At 43.6% G+C, this 14,537-nt stretch overlaps 1 protein-coding gene across 4 annotated transcripts; it reads left to right on the top strand.

The window, feature by feature from the left end:
- The first annotated feature begins 3,071 nt into the window (after window positions 1–3,071).
- Window positions 3,072–14,014, top strand: LOC124998807 (probable ribonuclease ZC3H12D). Of its 4 annotated transcripts, none has more exons than XM_047573364.1 (6): window positions 3,072–3,211; window positions 7,000–7,427; window positions 10,112–10,251; window positions 10,967–11,201; window positions 11,288–11,394; window positions 12,602–14,014. In XM_047573364.1, exons 1-6 carry the CDS (start codon window positions 3,131–3,133, stop codon window positions 13,561–13,563), a joined length of 1,953 nt encoding a protein of 650 aa, XP_047429320.1. In that variant the 5' UTR covers window positions 3,072–3,130; the 3' UTR covers window positions 13,564–14,014. The 4 variants fall into 4 exon arrangements, with proteins under 4 accessions (XP_047429320.1, XP_047429321.1, XP_047429323.1 ...); XM_047573365.1 differs by lacking the exon at window positions 3,072–3,211 and adding an exon at window positions 5,614–5,767; XM_047573367.1 differs by lacking the exon at window positions 3,072–3,211 and adding an exon at window positions 5,775–5,922.
- The last annotated feature ends 523 nt before the right edge of the window (window positions 14,015–14,537 follow it).

The raw sequence follows: 14,537 nt of genomic DNA, 5'->3' as shown, positions 1-14,537 counted from the left end.
TGGCAGTGTCCTTCCAATGTATCAACATTCTCTTTAGCGTTTGTGTCTAAGATATGCGTATGACCCGTTGAAGCACAAGTGTACTGTGAATGTTTTATTTAATTTACTTGTGTAGATTTTAAGTATAGCAGATTTTGAACTATTGCATCTTGATAGCTCATGTTATACCTTGCCGCGCTCGATCGCTCCGCCTCCACACCAGTCATGTGTCTGAAGCCATCACCTGAACAAACCCAGAATGTTGGAAAATCACACTCATTGGTTAGAGAAATAAAAACCATCCGTCCCTGTTATCTGCTTCACCTCTTCCTCATTTTGTGAAGTGTAAATATGCAGGGAAAGAACAGATGGCGTTTTAAGGAACCAAGAGCAGCATGTGTAACTCCAGAAAGCACACATTGCCTCTCCACGCTGTTTAATGGCTCATCGTGCTGACTTATTTGGTGTGGGGGGTTGGGTTGGGTTGGGTGGGAGATAACGCATGGCCAAGTGACCTTTGACATGACCTGGCCACTGTATCCAGGAGGTCAGTGGTGGTCAGCTTCAGTTGCATCATTTTGAGTAGACTTAGTGATTTTCCACATAAAAATAAATACTGTACTGCGCATGAACACAGTCTAAATATTGAACAAAGTGAAATTTGTCAAAATGCTGTATTTTTTTTGCTGTATGGCTCATACCTTCTACTCATACATTAATATGTTGGTGGCTTTTTATGCTGATCTGTTGGGGTTTTGTTAGTCAGTTTAATCTGTGTTCATATGCTTTTCTTAATTAGCTCTCGCATAAAATAGTAATAAATTTACAATATTTTCCATGTAAATATAGTAAATTTTTTAGTACAAATGACCCTAAATACAAAACAACAACAGAAAAGTAGTCAGTATTGACAAAGGCTCAGCTGTCCTGCTGGCTGCGCTTGAAAAATTCTTGTAGTGGAACGTGTGAGCGTATGAAGCAATGTCACAAACACTGAAGCAGCACAGCAAATTATTGGTTTTCCTGTTTAAACTGCGGTAGATGAATGAGTTGACTGTCAGTTGTTAGCCTGTGAAGCATTAACTAAGTCCTATTGTTCACTGGAAACAAATCTCCACAGAACACAGTGTCCTCAGTTCCTAATACTGAAACCTTTTTCATATGGTGCTCAAAACAGTTTGCTCAAGTTGGCTGACTCCAATGGCAGCTTTCCACTTCTACCATGATGACTACAGTCTCCAACCACACGAAACTGCTTAATGATCCTTTTAGATGATATAGATGAACTTACCCTCATTTCTTTTTGAAGCCTAGAGTCATTAACTCAAAAATAACCAAATAGGTCAAGTGGGAGAGGCTGAGGTGAGTGGCAAATTGCCACCTATTGTAACCTACCCGGCACTGGGCCGTACCATTAATCATATTCAATTATTTTTAACAGGTGAGTTGCCATGAATGGGGACATAAGCTGTAGACACCAGACTGGTAATATGTTTATTTGTTCTCTAACCATTTTAACATTTAACGTTTGAGTATTGACCCAGTTTCAGAGACAGCCTTGAGTGGCCATTTAGGGAACATTTTGGTCTGGTAATTAGCCCTAGATTGTCCACATGATGATAGGAAAGATGACAACCTAACATTGTTACCAGAATCAGAATGCTATTTTTTGTCATTGCGTGCCCGCAACCCAAAAAAACTGCGATGACTCTCAAACATTATCATAAATCACACCTCCACACACCCCTCCACCCCTTGCCTCATCCGTGCACACACCCACTCACTCATTGCAAATGTGAACCCTTAGTCTAAAGTGACATTAAAGTCGATGATGCAGATGGGGTAGAGGGGATATAGAGCTCAGTGCAATGATGGCTTCTAGATAGAAACTCTTCTTGAGTCTGGCTGTGCATGTCTTAAGTGACCTTGTTTGTTTTAATGTTCAGATAAAGGTTGTTATTATCACTGATAAAGCCCTTCTGAGATGAACTGGAACACTGTTGTGTTGTCTACGAATGTGATGATTATATATGTGGGTTGGAGAGGCATGCAGTCATGAGTGTACAGGGGAGAGGACCGAGCACACAACCCTGTGGTGCTCCCACACTGAGGTTCACGGTCATCGAGGTATGGGGATTCTTGATTTTTGTGGACGGGCACTAAGACCTCTGGCACAGGTCACTGCTAAGGCCCAGTCCTGGGAATGCTGGGTATTATGGTATTAAAATCTGAGCTTTAAGCCTGACATACGATGTATGGAAAAATAGGTTCTTCACAAGTGCTCTGGGCCACTTTTAGTGCTCTGGAGATCCTTTTGATGTTTAAGAACCTTTTCTTGCTCTATAAGGTCCTTGGGGAACTGAATTTCAAAAAAGAGTTCTATAAAGCCCTACCTTGCACTCTCAGTGCTTTGAAGAACCATAGATGTTTTAATGGCTTTATGTCTATTGATCTATTAGAATACTGACTACTTGTAGCTGTGTATGGAAAGATTGATTGTTATGGTAACTTTTTTTAAATTTATTTAAAGTGTGGTATTTTGAAACTACTTTTTATAGAATTATATAAAAATTATAATAAAATTCAGTTTTACCAAATGAAAAATAGACTAAAATGAGATTGAATCATAGGCCTTAAGCTTCATGTAGTGTCTGTGTGTAAATAATAAATAAGAATGAGTATTATCCTACAGCTCCCCTTTTTAACCCAACACACCTGAAAAACACTGCAAACACAATACAAGAGCTGGAGCAATTTACATAAAAATATGTAGCATAATTGGGTGTGACACACAGTCAAAAATAAAATCCTATCTGCGGTTTTGCACGAATGGAATAAACTCGTATGCCAAACGGAAAGAATGTTTTGACTACTGAAAGATATACTCTGTAGTCATACTGAATGATGCGGAACAGGCTACATTTTCTGCACATAAAACATGATGGCTGATGATTTTCCACCCGTTCCTTTTCTTTTTTTCCAAAACGGAACTTATCAAGATAACCTTATGCAAAGGTAGTTATGGTCTTTTCTTTTATTTCCTTTTCTTTTCTTTTAGATTTTTTTTTCTCTGAAAACATCTACAACAACATCAAAAATCAAACGCCGTCAGGGCGTGTCGTACGTGCTCATTTTCCTCGTAGCTGAGCAGATGCAAATTGTGACTCTCCCGCGAGCCCGTCCTCTCGCCCATTCCCTTATCTCTTCCTGGACCTGCAGTTCGACCGTTATGGTAAGTCCTGTTAAATAATGTGACCAAGGTATTTTCCTGTTGTGAGCTAAAACTTTTTTTTTTTTTTTTTTAAATTAATGACTTAATGACCAAGCTAAGGAAACCTAGCTAAAGCTGCGCGCGCACATCCGCCCATACGCTGCACTGAAACATCAGCAATTAGCGGGCAATTAACATGCCATTGTCTGAGGTTTGATATTTACCCCGGTAAGTTAAAATAGGGACACACGAAACTGACATCACAGAACCTCGCAATGCCTGTATCTGGGTCAAAAACTACAGTCAACGTTGGACTGTTGTACTGTTGTTGGCCTGGGGTGTCAAAGCCTTTAATTGAACATGTTAGCAAGCTAACACCAGCTAATTAGCACTGAACACCAAGTATAGCGGAGAATGGTTGTTTACTTACATAGCTCCATTCTCTGCTATACTTAAATGTGAGCTTTATGTTCAACTGGATAAATGAAAACTTTGACAAGTCGGGTCATTAACGACAAGTCAGAGGGTTCCCACTATGCCCCAATAACTCATCCAGTAATTTACAGGAAAAGTGGTGAATCGTTTGATTCTTTACACCACATTTTTTCATTATAACTTGGCCTTTTCACATTTAAACAACACAGTTGTATGCTCCATGTGGTCTGTACTTGGGTTAGGATGGATGTTTCTTCTTACAGGTTACAGTGCTGCATACCAAATTATTAAATGTTAACAGTCTGTTGTCAGTTGTCTGTTGTAATACCTTAAAACATTGAAAAGGGGTCGACTGATCCAGGTATTTGTCTTCTAGCATGTTGTCGTCGGTTTCCAGTGCTGTGATACTATACTGAACACCGCACCTTTTGTCTGTCTTATCAAACTTTCCCAAGACTTTCCCGCCCAAACACTCACTGTCATCTCCTAGCAGACATGTAAGATAAAGGAAGAAATTCCAGTCAGCAATTTCATCACAGATTCTCGCCCTGCCGTTCTCTTCACATAAACCTACCTCTCTCTTTCTCTTGCTCTATGTTCTTGTGTCATGACTAATTGGCCCATCAAGACCTAATGGAAAACAAGTGCACACACACACACACACACACACACACACAGCTTACTGGTTCATTTTTTCCTCGTCCAACATCCTGGTTAGATAGTGTCCAAACATAAAAAAAAATGAAGGCCTCCCTCAAAATGCTGTTTCATTGTGACTTGACTTTCCCTGTTCCTTCCTGTTCCTGTTGCTATTATTCATATTCTTCTCCGTTCACCTCCCGATTTCCTCATGCTGTCATTACTATGTCATTTTGAATATGTATCTGTTTCTGTAAAGACAAATGGCGGACAGACTAATGAGCGGCTGCATATGCAGAGCCCCAGGTGGTGTTGGAGAACAGACACCACTAGCGCAGTGTATGCACTGACTAGTGCACTTCTGAGAATTAGGGATGATTAGGGTAAACTGTGTTCAGTTAGGGCCATTTGTGGTGTAATTTTGCTTGTGGTGAAAATTGTCAGTGTGAATGTCAAAATGAAACTCTTTGAATGTGTGTGACAGCCCTATGGTCTATACAGTCAACTGCAGTTTAACAGTCGTCTGTGTTTGTTTGAAGGACTCCCCAGCGTCTGCTGTGTTTTGATTTCTGAACGAAAGTATTAAGATCCTGAGTCACCCTTGTTGTTTAGATGCTGTAAAGATTAACGCTTGGCTGTGATTAGGCCTCACCTTGTAGGGATTCTTTTACACGTCAGTGTCCTTACTCTTATTTTCTGTTGCAATAGGATTCTTGTAAACTGTATGTGTGACAAGTGGAGGAATGTATCTCCTTGTTTGTATCTCACGAGTATAAAATAGACTATATAATGGATAGATGATGGGCACCTGCATGTTATATACAACAAAAATAATAATAATAATCCACTCTGCTTCCTGACACATCCTACCTGATGACAATGCAGCTTTGCAAAACCTGGTAAGGTATGACTGGGCCGGGCAAGTTGGGGCATCCATTTATTATTCATTATAACTATAATTGCCTAATCCGACACAGTCGCCATATTGTTCATATTGCTCCATACTATGTATTTGAAAAATTATACACCCTAAAGTCAAATTTCTATGGCAACTTACAGATTTTAGAGACAAAATTCCCATTTGATTTTTAAACTTCAAATAAAATGTCTGAATGACTAATAACTATAACCTTAACAGCGCCATGTCTCAGTCTGAAACTTGGCAGGCTTCCTAGCAACATTCACTCAACATCGCACTACACACGGAAGAGCAAAGAAAAAAAAAAAAAAAAGGTAGGACAAATAAATCCCCGAGGCTTTCAGATCACCTGTTGCCCTGGACAAGGAAGTGGCTCTCACAAATTTACGGAGCGTTCTCTTCCTTGCGGGTCAAAGAGTTTTTTTCTCAACAGCCCTCACTTCCTTCTATGAGTGATAAGAGGAGGTACATTCAGATCAGAGCGCCCGTCACAGCAAAACAGTGACTGAACTGCTCTGTTCACACACACACAGCAAGTGAGAGAGAGAGCGAGACACAGCCGGCGAGAGGGACCTGCTGAATGTGTAAGTCCAGGCTAGTATAAAATACAGCTAGGATGTGACGACGGAGCTCAGCTGGCTGTTTGCGTTGGATGTCATTTCTCAGCTCGGAGACGCTGGCTGTCGTCTCGGCTTGCTGAAGCTTGTCAGGCGGCTTATCATGTTTCACACCGGGAGAGGTAGGTAGGTGTCAGGCTGAGAGCTGCAAAGTGCAGCAAAGTGTCAGGCATGTGAAGCAAACGAGGTTAAGGCTAATTTAAAGTGGAATTTGCGAGTTTGAAAAAGAGCACGAGAAAAGAAAAGAAGAGAAAAGGACTGACTGAATGTCTGCCGAAGAGCAAAGGATGTGGTTTGGTGCAGGTTCTAGCAAGCCCGTGCAAAGTCCCTTGCAGTAGGCTGGTGTAAAAACACATTTAAGTTTGTTCTTTTATTGGAATCTTCTTTATGGGTGAGATATCTATGGCTTTAGGAAGACAACGTAACCATGAGTGCGACTTTGTTTTTGTTTCCTCATACCTCCAATATCAAGTTGCCACGTTGACTACACTAAATCAAGGCATCTTTGCACGTCAAGGATCAAACGGACAGCGCAGCAAATAAAAGCTTCTCAGTGTGATGTTTTGTCTGGAGAAGGCGATAAAGTGAGACGTCAGTCAGGTTCTCTCAGTTTGTCACAGGACCTTTGTTTTGTCTTGTTTCAGGTACGAGAGGAGTGTAAAAGTTTTGTACTCAGAATAACTGCTCGTGGGAGGAAAAATTGAATAAGTGGGTTGAGTCATTCGGCAGTTGTCACCCTCAGTCATCAGAGTGATCTCTCTTTGGACATGAAGTTCAGGGGGGGTTTCCAGAAAGTACTATGACATGTGTTTGAATGGCGACAGGCGAGCAGCATTAATGCCCCAACTCAGCCACATCAGTTTTGTTCATTCATGTTTTTTGCAGACCTCAGTGACATTGGAGGTAAAATTAGACCAGGGTTCAATGCAGAACATTTGCTTCCTCCCTTGTGTATGTGTGAGAGAGTGAAAGAGAGAGAGATGGGGGCTTTCTTAACCAGCGTGACGTCAGCCAGTGTTTGCGTTTGCGTTGGCAGTCATGAGGTTGTGGTAACTAGAGCTGATTCTATCTGTGCACATGAAACCACAATCAATTTGTCTGAAAACCCCTGTGACACCACAGCTGTGCTTCCTGTGTTTACAGTGACAGAGGTTGACTCTGTCTCCTTTCTGACACCTGTCAACTGTTCCAAAACACAGGTTGTCGCCGTGGAGACGCTGCGGGGTCCCAATAAGGAGGCGAAGAGGAGGATTCTCCCGTCAGACCGTCCTGAGAAGACAGAGGAGAGGAAACAGCACAGATCGCCATTAGCCATGGACCACCACCAGCAGCAGCAGCAGCAGCAGCACGCCAAAGTGGAGCGATTTCTCAAGCTAGGATATTCTCTCAGTGACATCCTGAGGGTGCTGGAGAACCTGCACCATGACGCCCAGACCAATGACATTCTGGAGGAGCTGATAAAAACCTGCCACACTCGCACCTACACCAACAAGAGTGTCCCCAACAGTCCAAAGCTGGTACCCAGAGGCTGCAGCCCCAGTCCCAGCCAACCCAGGCCCGGACCAGACAGAGACCCAGTGGCCGGCTTCAGACCAGTGGTGATAGACGGCAGCAACGTGGCCATGAGGTGAGTCTGCTCAGGGAGGTCCACTGTTAAGATCGTGCGACTTCTATCTCTTTTTTTGTATGTTTGTGTGGTGCACTGAAGGAAGAAGTGCTCAAGTAGCAGTAATAATTACACAGAGGCTTCAAGTTACAGAAGCTGATCGTGTTTGGAATGAAACATCTTAATGCAACTATGGTGAAATGAGAATATTCAAAAGTAAGTCCATTTAGAAATTGTACTTATCCGGCATGGATTTCTCTGGCCAAGTCAAACAATGTAACTATCTTGTTTTGGCAGAAACAGAAAAGTAGCTCTTTACTTCCTGGAAAACCACTTACTTGAGGTATGATGAAATAAAAGAAGAAGGGCGCGTTAATCGCTCATGTGCATGATTGCCTGGTAGAATAAAAAAGGGCATTATAACGGCACTATTTGAGTTTTGAAATGAATTCCCGTGTGCACATCTGCTCCGTTTGTGTCAAACCTCGTTTCAGTTCACAGATTTGATCGCGTCACACTTCCCCTTTAAAGATGTGGGAAGTGAAAACACGATATGTGCCTGTTCTCTGTCAATTCTAGATGACATGATGCCTGGGGAGTAATATCACATGTCCACTGCGGCAACCACTCAGTTTTCACATGAGATTTGATTGATTCCGGTGATTTGTTATATGTGTAACACTGCGCTGAAATGTTCTACACCATATGACCTCATGCTTGGCAGCTTCACCTGTCCTAAACTGGGTAACAAGGAAGTCCTCAGTCAAAATTTGTTCAAACCAATAGCTGAGTGGGTGGAGAGCAGGATATGAAATATCAAAATGGAAAATAAATGTGTTTTCACAACACATTATTCCTGTAAGGACTTGAGTTGAGCTGGAAGCAGAAGAGGGCTGAGGTGTTTACTGTCACACCTTTATTCCTAGGAAGGCAGTGGAACTGCACTCCAGCTTTGGGGCGTGAAATCTCAGAGTCTGTGAGGGAGGCTGCCACCAGACTCTTCTTTCTGTTTCCTTAAACCGCACTCGTCTGAGTCACACACGCTGATCGTGGTCTTTCAAAACCACCTTCCTCGTCCATTTGTGAAGTTATTTAACCTGTATAAATAGTACCCTACATTCATTGTGTTTGACCGAAACAAATTCAGGAGCATTCAGCGCTTTGTTCCACTTGCTTGTTCAACTCGGCAAATACATGAAAGATGCAAATAAAGCAGCTGCCAGTGTTGCTCAATGTGTAGCTCTCTTTGAGAATTGGTTTGACTCAGGGCAGAGTTCTAGGTTACGCTTTGCTGTTTACACTAACAAGGAAGCATCTTTCACAATACCCTTTATGGCCCATCAGTTATGCAATCAGATAGATTTATTCCAAAACCTCCTCATGCCAAGCGTTATCTTTTGTACCTGTTGTATGCAAAATTCTTCCCCGCTTCCTGCTGTGAAGAAGGGGAACTCCCATAGGCGTGTACAGAAACACGCACACACATTTTCCTGCAGGCAAAACCATCCAGTTTACTTCTTCAGTAGCTCTTAAGTACATCCTGGTTAGTGTGAGTTTAACGGTAGGTGTAGATTTCATATTAGTGGAGTCTCTAGTCCCTAGTGATCGTGACAAAGTAAACATTTCAGACTTTCTGAGGCCACTTATTCTTGCACTTGACATGGCATTGTCTATTGGTGGAAACAAACTTTTTTTTCCCTGCACAACGAGCCACATTTTTATACATCTCTGTTTTTTCAAATGTCCAATTGCCTTCCATGACTCATATGTTACTTTTAGGCCAATTGGAGGCCTCATGTCAGGCCCCGTTCAGGGTTTACCATAGCCTGTATATAAATATGGAGGACGTGTCCCCACTTCCTTGCATTGACCAAACTGACGCTATTTTCCTGGGGATACGGGGCAGCGCCATCTTGCAACTTTGGAGCCAGAGTTTGGAGCCTTGATATCGGCCTCCAGACTCACACATGTTTTGTTTAACTAATGCTACGCTCTGCTCTACTCCTACCACTTACAAGGAAATGTTGCCTCATACACTGTACTTGTTTTAAGTATTTTGTTTATACAATGACACTAGAACATGTATCGTCATTATATTAACTAGCTAAAATGACTGGAATCCCTTGAAAAAATGTTTTTGACATGTGTTTTAATTTGGCCCAAGTCCCATCCACTAACAAGGAGGAGGTGGAGCTTAAGACCTATACTGCAGCCAGTCACCAGGGGGAGCTCTGCTTGCTTTGTTTTCACTTTAGAGGAGCTATTCCACTATTCATCTTCATTTACAGCCGATGCTGTTTACCAATAACATTCATGTCAGAAAATGCTGCTTTGGAAGAATATGAAAAGAAATAATTACTTACAAATTTTCATGAATTAAGTATTTTCTCAGTTAACCAATGTTACCACCATAGTGTTATGCACAAAAAAAACCTCTCTGATTTGCCAGTTTAAAAAATAAGTCCCCAAGTACACGAAATGCATGTGAAAAGTCTCATCAAATTACTCATCTCCATGCTTTTGAAACTCTGTTTTGGAGAACTCTGAGCACATTTCTTGCAACACCATCAGTTTCCTGAAAAAGAGAGAAGAGGCTGCCTGTGTGCACAACATGCACGGAAAGACAAAAGCAGAAGTAGTTTTTTTTCTCTGTTTGTTTTTTTTGACTGCTTCTTTTGACTGTTTTTGTTTCCATGTGTTTGTAGCCATGGCGACAAGAAGGGATTTTCGTGTCAGGGCCTTCAGCTGGCAGTTAACTGGTTCTGGGACAAAGGGATGCGCGACATCACGGTGTTCGTTCCCCTGTGGAGGAAGGAGCAGCCGAGGCCGGAGGCCCCTATCACAGGTACGGTCACTTCCACTTCGCGGACATGACGATGTCTGCTCATCCTGACCTGGTGTGGGGTCAGATGAATGACATGCTTCATTAAACTGGAGGAAGTCATTTAGGTTATGCATGTACCCCTGAGAAACTATGACTAAGAGCCACAGATCAGAATGTGATGACAATCATGGAATCTCATTTGCTTTAGTCTGTCAGTTTCAACCCATTATGTAATGCTTTTACATGTGCTGAAGTTCCAAGAAGAAGGTAAATGTCCCGGGGAGAGAAGACTGCTTACAGAAGCAAAACAGGGGAATCATGTGAATAACCTGAAGAAGAGAACACACTGAGCCTTATGCTGAGACTTTATTACATGAGCTGAGAATATGTAACCTGTCACTGTTGCTGCTGGATTCCTGTGTCTGTGTCCTGGCTTTGTGAACCATTAAACTATAAAGAAGCTTCATTTTTTTTTTTTATTACAAAGCGGTCTCAAGCAGTTCACAAGACATTCAGCATAATCAGTGCCAAATACGACTCCACCCTCTTAATTTCCTGATGCAAATCCAAATAAGGGACCGAGATAAGGACACAACAACAGCTCACGTAGACTTTGTGCAGTACACTCAACTTTTAAGAGAAGATATCACAGCTTGGGAGAGTTTTACAGTGTGTTTTTTAGCCCTGACTAAAGACCGTCTGACTAACACCACTGTCCTGCACGTGTCTTTCACAGATCAACATATTCTCCATGAGCTGGAGAGGAGGAAGATCCTGGTGTACACACCGTCCCGCTGCGTGAATGGCAAGAGGGTGGTGTGCTATGATGACCGGTACATCGTCAAGCTGGCCTTCGACTCGGACGGCATTATCGTGTCCAACGACAACTACCGTGACCTGCAGACGGAGAACCCCCAGTGGAAGAAGTTCATAGAGGAGAGGCTGCTGATGTACACCTTCGCCAACGACAAGTAAGTCCTCTCACGGACCAGGAAGTGCACAAACGCTGGGGTAAAATGGAAATTTGCATATCAACTTCATCTCTGTGCTCACTCAGGTTCATGCCTCCAGACGATCCTCTGGGTAGAAATGGTCCCACTATTGATGATTTCCTAAGGAAGAAGCCATGGACCCCGGACAACCGGCAGCAGCACTGTCCATACGGTGAGTTCACACTCTGGTTTTAACTAAGACTTCAGGTCACACGTCATCGTGCTCTTCAAAGGGACTAATGAAAGCACCGTGTACAATGAGAACCAGTCGGATCAGCATTGATTGTTGTTGGAAGATTTCTGAACGCTTATTAAAGCATGTCATGTGACAGCGGACACATCAAACAGCTGCACATTTTCAACAAGTAGCATTGTAGTTGCTGATGTTGCAGCAACACCAGATATAGACCTGCAATTCCAGTCCAGGGTGCAGCACAAATGTAACATGACACAAGATACGGAAGCAGCTATTTCAACTCCCACAACTGGGACGTATTGTGACATAAATTGAATGCATGTATCGTGGCAGTGTCTGTAAGAGCAAGTCTTTGTCTAAAACTAGTTCCCTAAAAACACAGAGTAGCCTCGTGGTTGAGCAAGAGGAAAGGTTAGGGAATAACCAAGGTAGTAAAACACTGTCAGCTGTGATGTTAGTCTAGACAACAGCATAGGACTAATCTGCTGACCTACGTTGCCATCGTGGCCAATGTTAACGACAGAACTTGTTCCATCTCCTAACATGTAAAAGCCAACAGCGTCCAGAGAAAAGCACAGCACTGCAGTACTGCCCACACTCACTGTGGTATATTTCTCAGATTATCCAACAGTTCTTGCTCAATATAAAGTATTTCATCAGAGCAAAATGTTTTTTCCTCCGTCCTTAGAGGAAGTATGAATTCCTGAAACGGCACCCAAGTTGGAGTTTCAAGATTTTGCGTTAGCTGAAAAACAGACGCTGCGGTCCAAACCGTGTGTTTCAACACAACATCATCCCTGTGGGTCTAAGGACAAGGTCACTGGATGTGCTCTCCTCAAAACTTCCTGCTACTGGGCCACTCTCTCAGGGTGAATTTACACAACCCCCAGCTGGACAATACAAAGGTGGTGGAAAGGCTGTCATTCATTGTCAGAAAGAGATTCAAAAGGGAGTGGGTTGTTCACCGGTTGAGTTGGATCCGCTCCAAGACGCCTTACTGCACATTTCTCAGTGTTAAAGGCACAAAGAAACGCTTTAGTGAGTCAGGAAGCCGCGCCTCACCACTTAGTCACACACCTCCACATCCTGCACTGACAGCAGCTTCTTGTAGAGATGCAGGGTGGCAGCTATGTGGTAATATAGATCCATTCTCATTTCTTCTTATTGTGTTTATATCTTTCAGGAAAGAAGTGCACATACGGAGTGAAATGTAAGTTCTACCATCCAGAGAGGGCCAACCAGTCGCAGCTGTCCGTGGCTGACGAGCTGAGGGCTCTGAGAGACAGAGCCAAGAGCGTCTCACCTGCCGCGTCTCACCTGGAGTCCCGACACGCCGCGTCCACTCCTCCGCCCCTCACCACAGATGACTCGGCACACAGGGCTTCGCCGTGCGACAAGTCCGTCTATCAGAGGGACACCAGCAGCCCGAGGAGCCAGTCCAACGCAAGTCTGCACCACTGTCCGAGCCCAGACGTAGACGAAGCCTTCAGCTCCATGGAGAGCTCCTTGTCCAGGCTCTACCTCCACGCTGCGTCCGACAGCATGGAGTACCCTCCGCGCAGCTACAGCAGCGGCGTGGCCAGCTACAACCTGAGCCACGACGAATACTCCTTCCCAGGCTCACATTACGGGAACTCTCAGGGCCGCTGCCTGAGCAGTGGAGGAGGCTACTACCCTCATCAGAACAACCCTCTGTCCTGTGAGCAGCCCATATGCAGCCAGTGCAGGTGTGGTCACCAGCAAACCGGGATGTCCCTCAAGCACCACCACCAGCACCAGCACCACCACCACCACCACCACCAGCAGCACCAGCACCAGGCATGGAGCTCCTGCCCGGTTCTACCTCCACATAACGTGGAGCACCCGGCTCATTTTTCGGAGCCGTACTTAAGACCGCCCTCCCACGGACACACCCGCAACTTACCCCGTGACCCATGGGTGCAGAGTAGTCCTTCTGACATCAAGCTGAGCAGCCAGTCAAAGAGCCCGTCCAGCGATCGGAGGAAAGGCCTGAGGAGCCAGCTGAGCACGCTCTTCCCCCAGAACATAGTGGAGCAAGTCATGAACGCTTACCCGCATGTTTCAGATGTGCCCAAACTAATTTCGCTCATTCAGAACTACAGGACGAGCCACATATCCTTCTAGGATAAAGACTCAGGATTTTCGTGTTATTCAAATGGAGATCACGTGGGAGTTCTCATCTCAGGAGCAAAGCGAATGCTGAAAAAAATGGCTGTGAATTTATATTATTAAAGAAAAAGACTGTGACAAAACTGGTTCTCTCGCTTCAACTTGTGGCAAACTTTGTTTTTAAGCATTAAAATGTGACTCAATCGGATGAAGCCTGGAAAATGTAGCAGACTGAACACCATTTTCTTAATGTTAGTGTAAAAGTGCAATGCACTACGCACCACACCAGCTACTTATTGTAGCGCCTGTACATGTTTTATCAAAGCAGCATGTGTTGTTTTCTCCATGTTGCCTCAAAGTGAGGAATGCTATATTCTGTGCATCTGCACAGAACGTCATTGACCTGTTTGTAAATTGAACGCTCAACTTTTTGGGACACCTGTGAAATAAAAGCACTTGAAAAGTATGCGTGTCTGTCTTTCTGCTGCTCTCTGGTGTTTAAAGCTGAGAAATGCTGCTGAACGAGAGGCAATGACATGGCAGGTGTTTTCCATCCTCTAAAGCCAACATACCTGCTGCGACTTGCTCGAGCCAGTTCAACCCCGCGCCGCTGATCTGAGAGGCCAAGACGCTGGCGGTTACTAGACAATGGTTCCTGAAACCCGGTGAACATGGATATCACTCACACACAACCAAAGAGTTGAAGGAAGTAGGAGCACATTTTCAAAAAAACAAAACACGTTTCTCCCATTTTCCCACAAAGAATGGTTTGATCAAACTAAGTTGTTTCCCAGTTTTCCAACAGTGTGAGGTTCCTCACAACTGTCAAAGTACACAGTAAACAAGTATTTCTTTCTTTGTATTATTCTCTTCTCCCAGTCCCAAGCAATATTTACATTTTAAGTTAATGTCAGTACAGCAGCGCCAGTGAAACAAGAGACTAACGTTTGTCATTTTGACTTTATGAATTTCATGCAGTACCACAGGAG

The sequence above is a fragment of the Mugil cephalus genome, chromosome 21 (assembly GCF_022458985.1).
Source record: "Mugil cephalus isolate CIBA_MC_2020 chromosome 21, CIBA_Mcephalus_1.1, whole genome shotgun sequence".
NCBI classification, from domain to species: domain Eukaryota; kingdom Metazoa; phylum Chordata; class Actinopteri; order Mugiliformes; family Mugilidae; genus Mugil; species Mugil cephalus.
This window is presented reverse-complemented; position numbering and strand designations above follow the sequence as displayed.

What these genes read in the sequence shown, in the direction of transcription:
- LOC124998807 (XM_047573364.1), top strand. Translation starts at nt 3,131, where the DNA reads ATGCAAATTGTGACTCTCCCGCGAGCCCGTCCTCTCGCCCATTCCCTT. An exon ending in TACACCTTCGCCAACGACAA is followed by an intron (nt 11,202 to 11,287) that starts GTAAGTCCTCTC and finishes GTGCTCACTCAG; the next exon opens with GTTCATGCCTCCAGACGATC. An exon ending in GCAGCAGCACTGTCCATACG is followed by an intron (nt 11,395 to 12,601) that starts GTGAGTTCACAC and finishes TATATCTTTCAG; the next exon opens with GAAAGAAGTGCACATACGGA.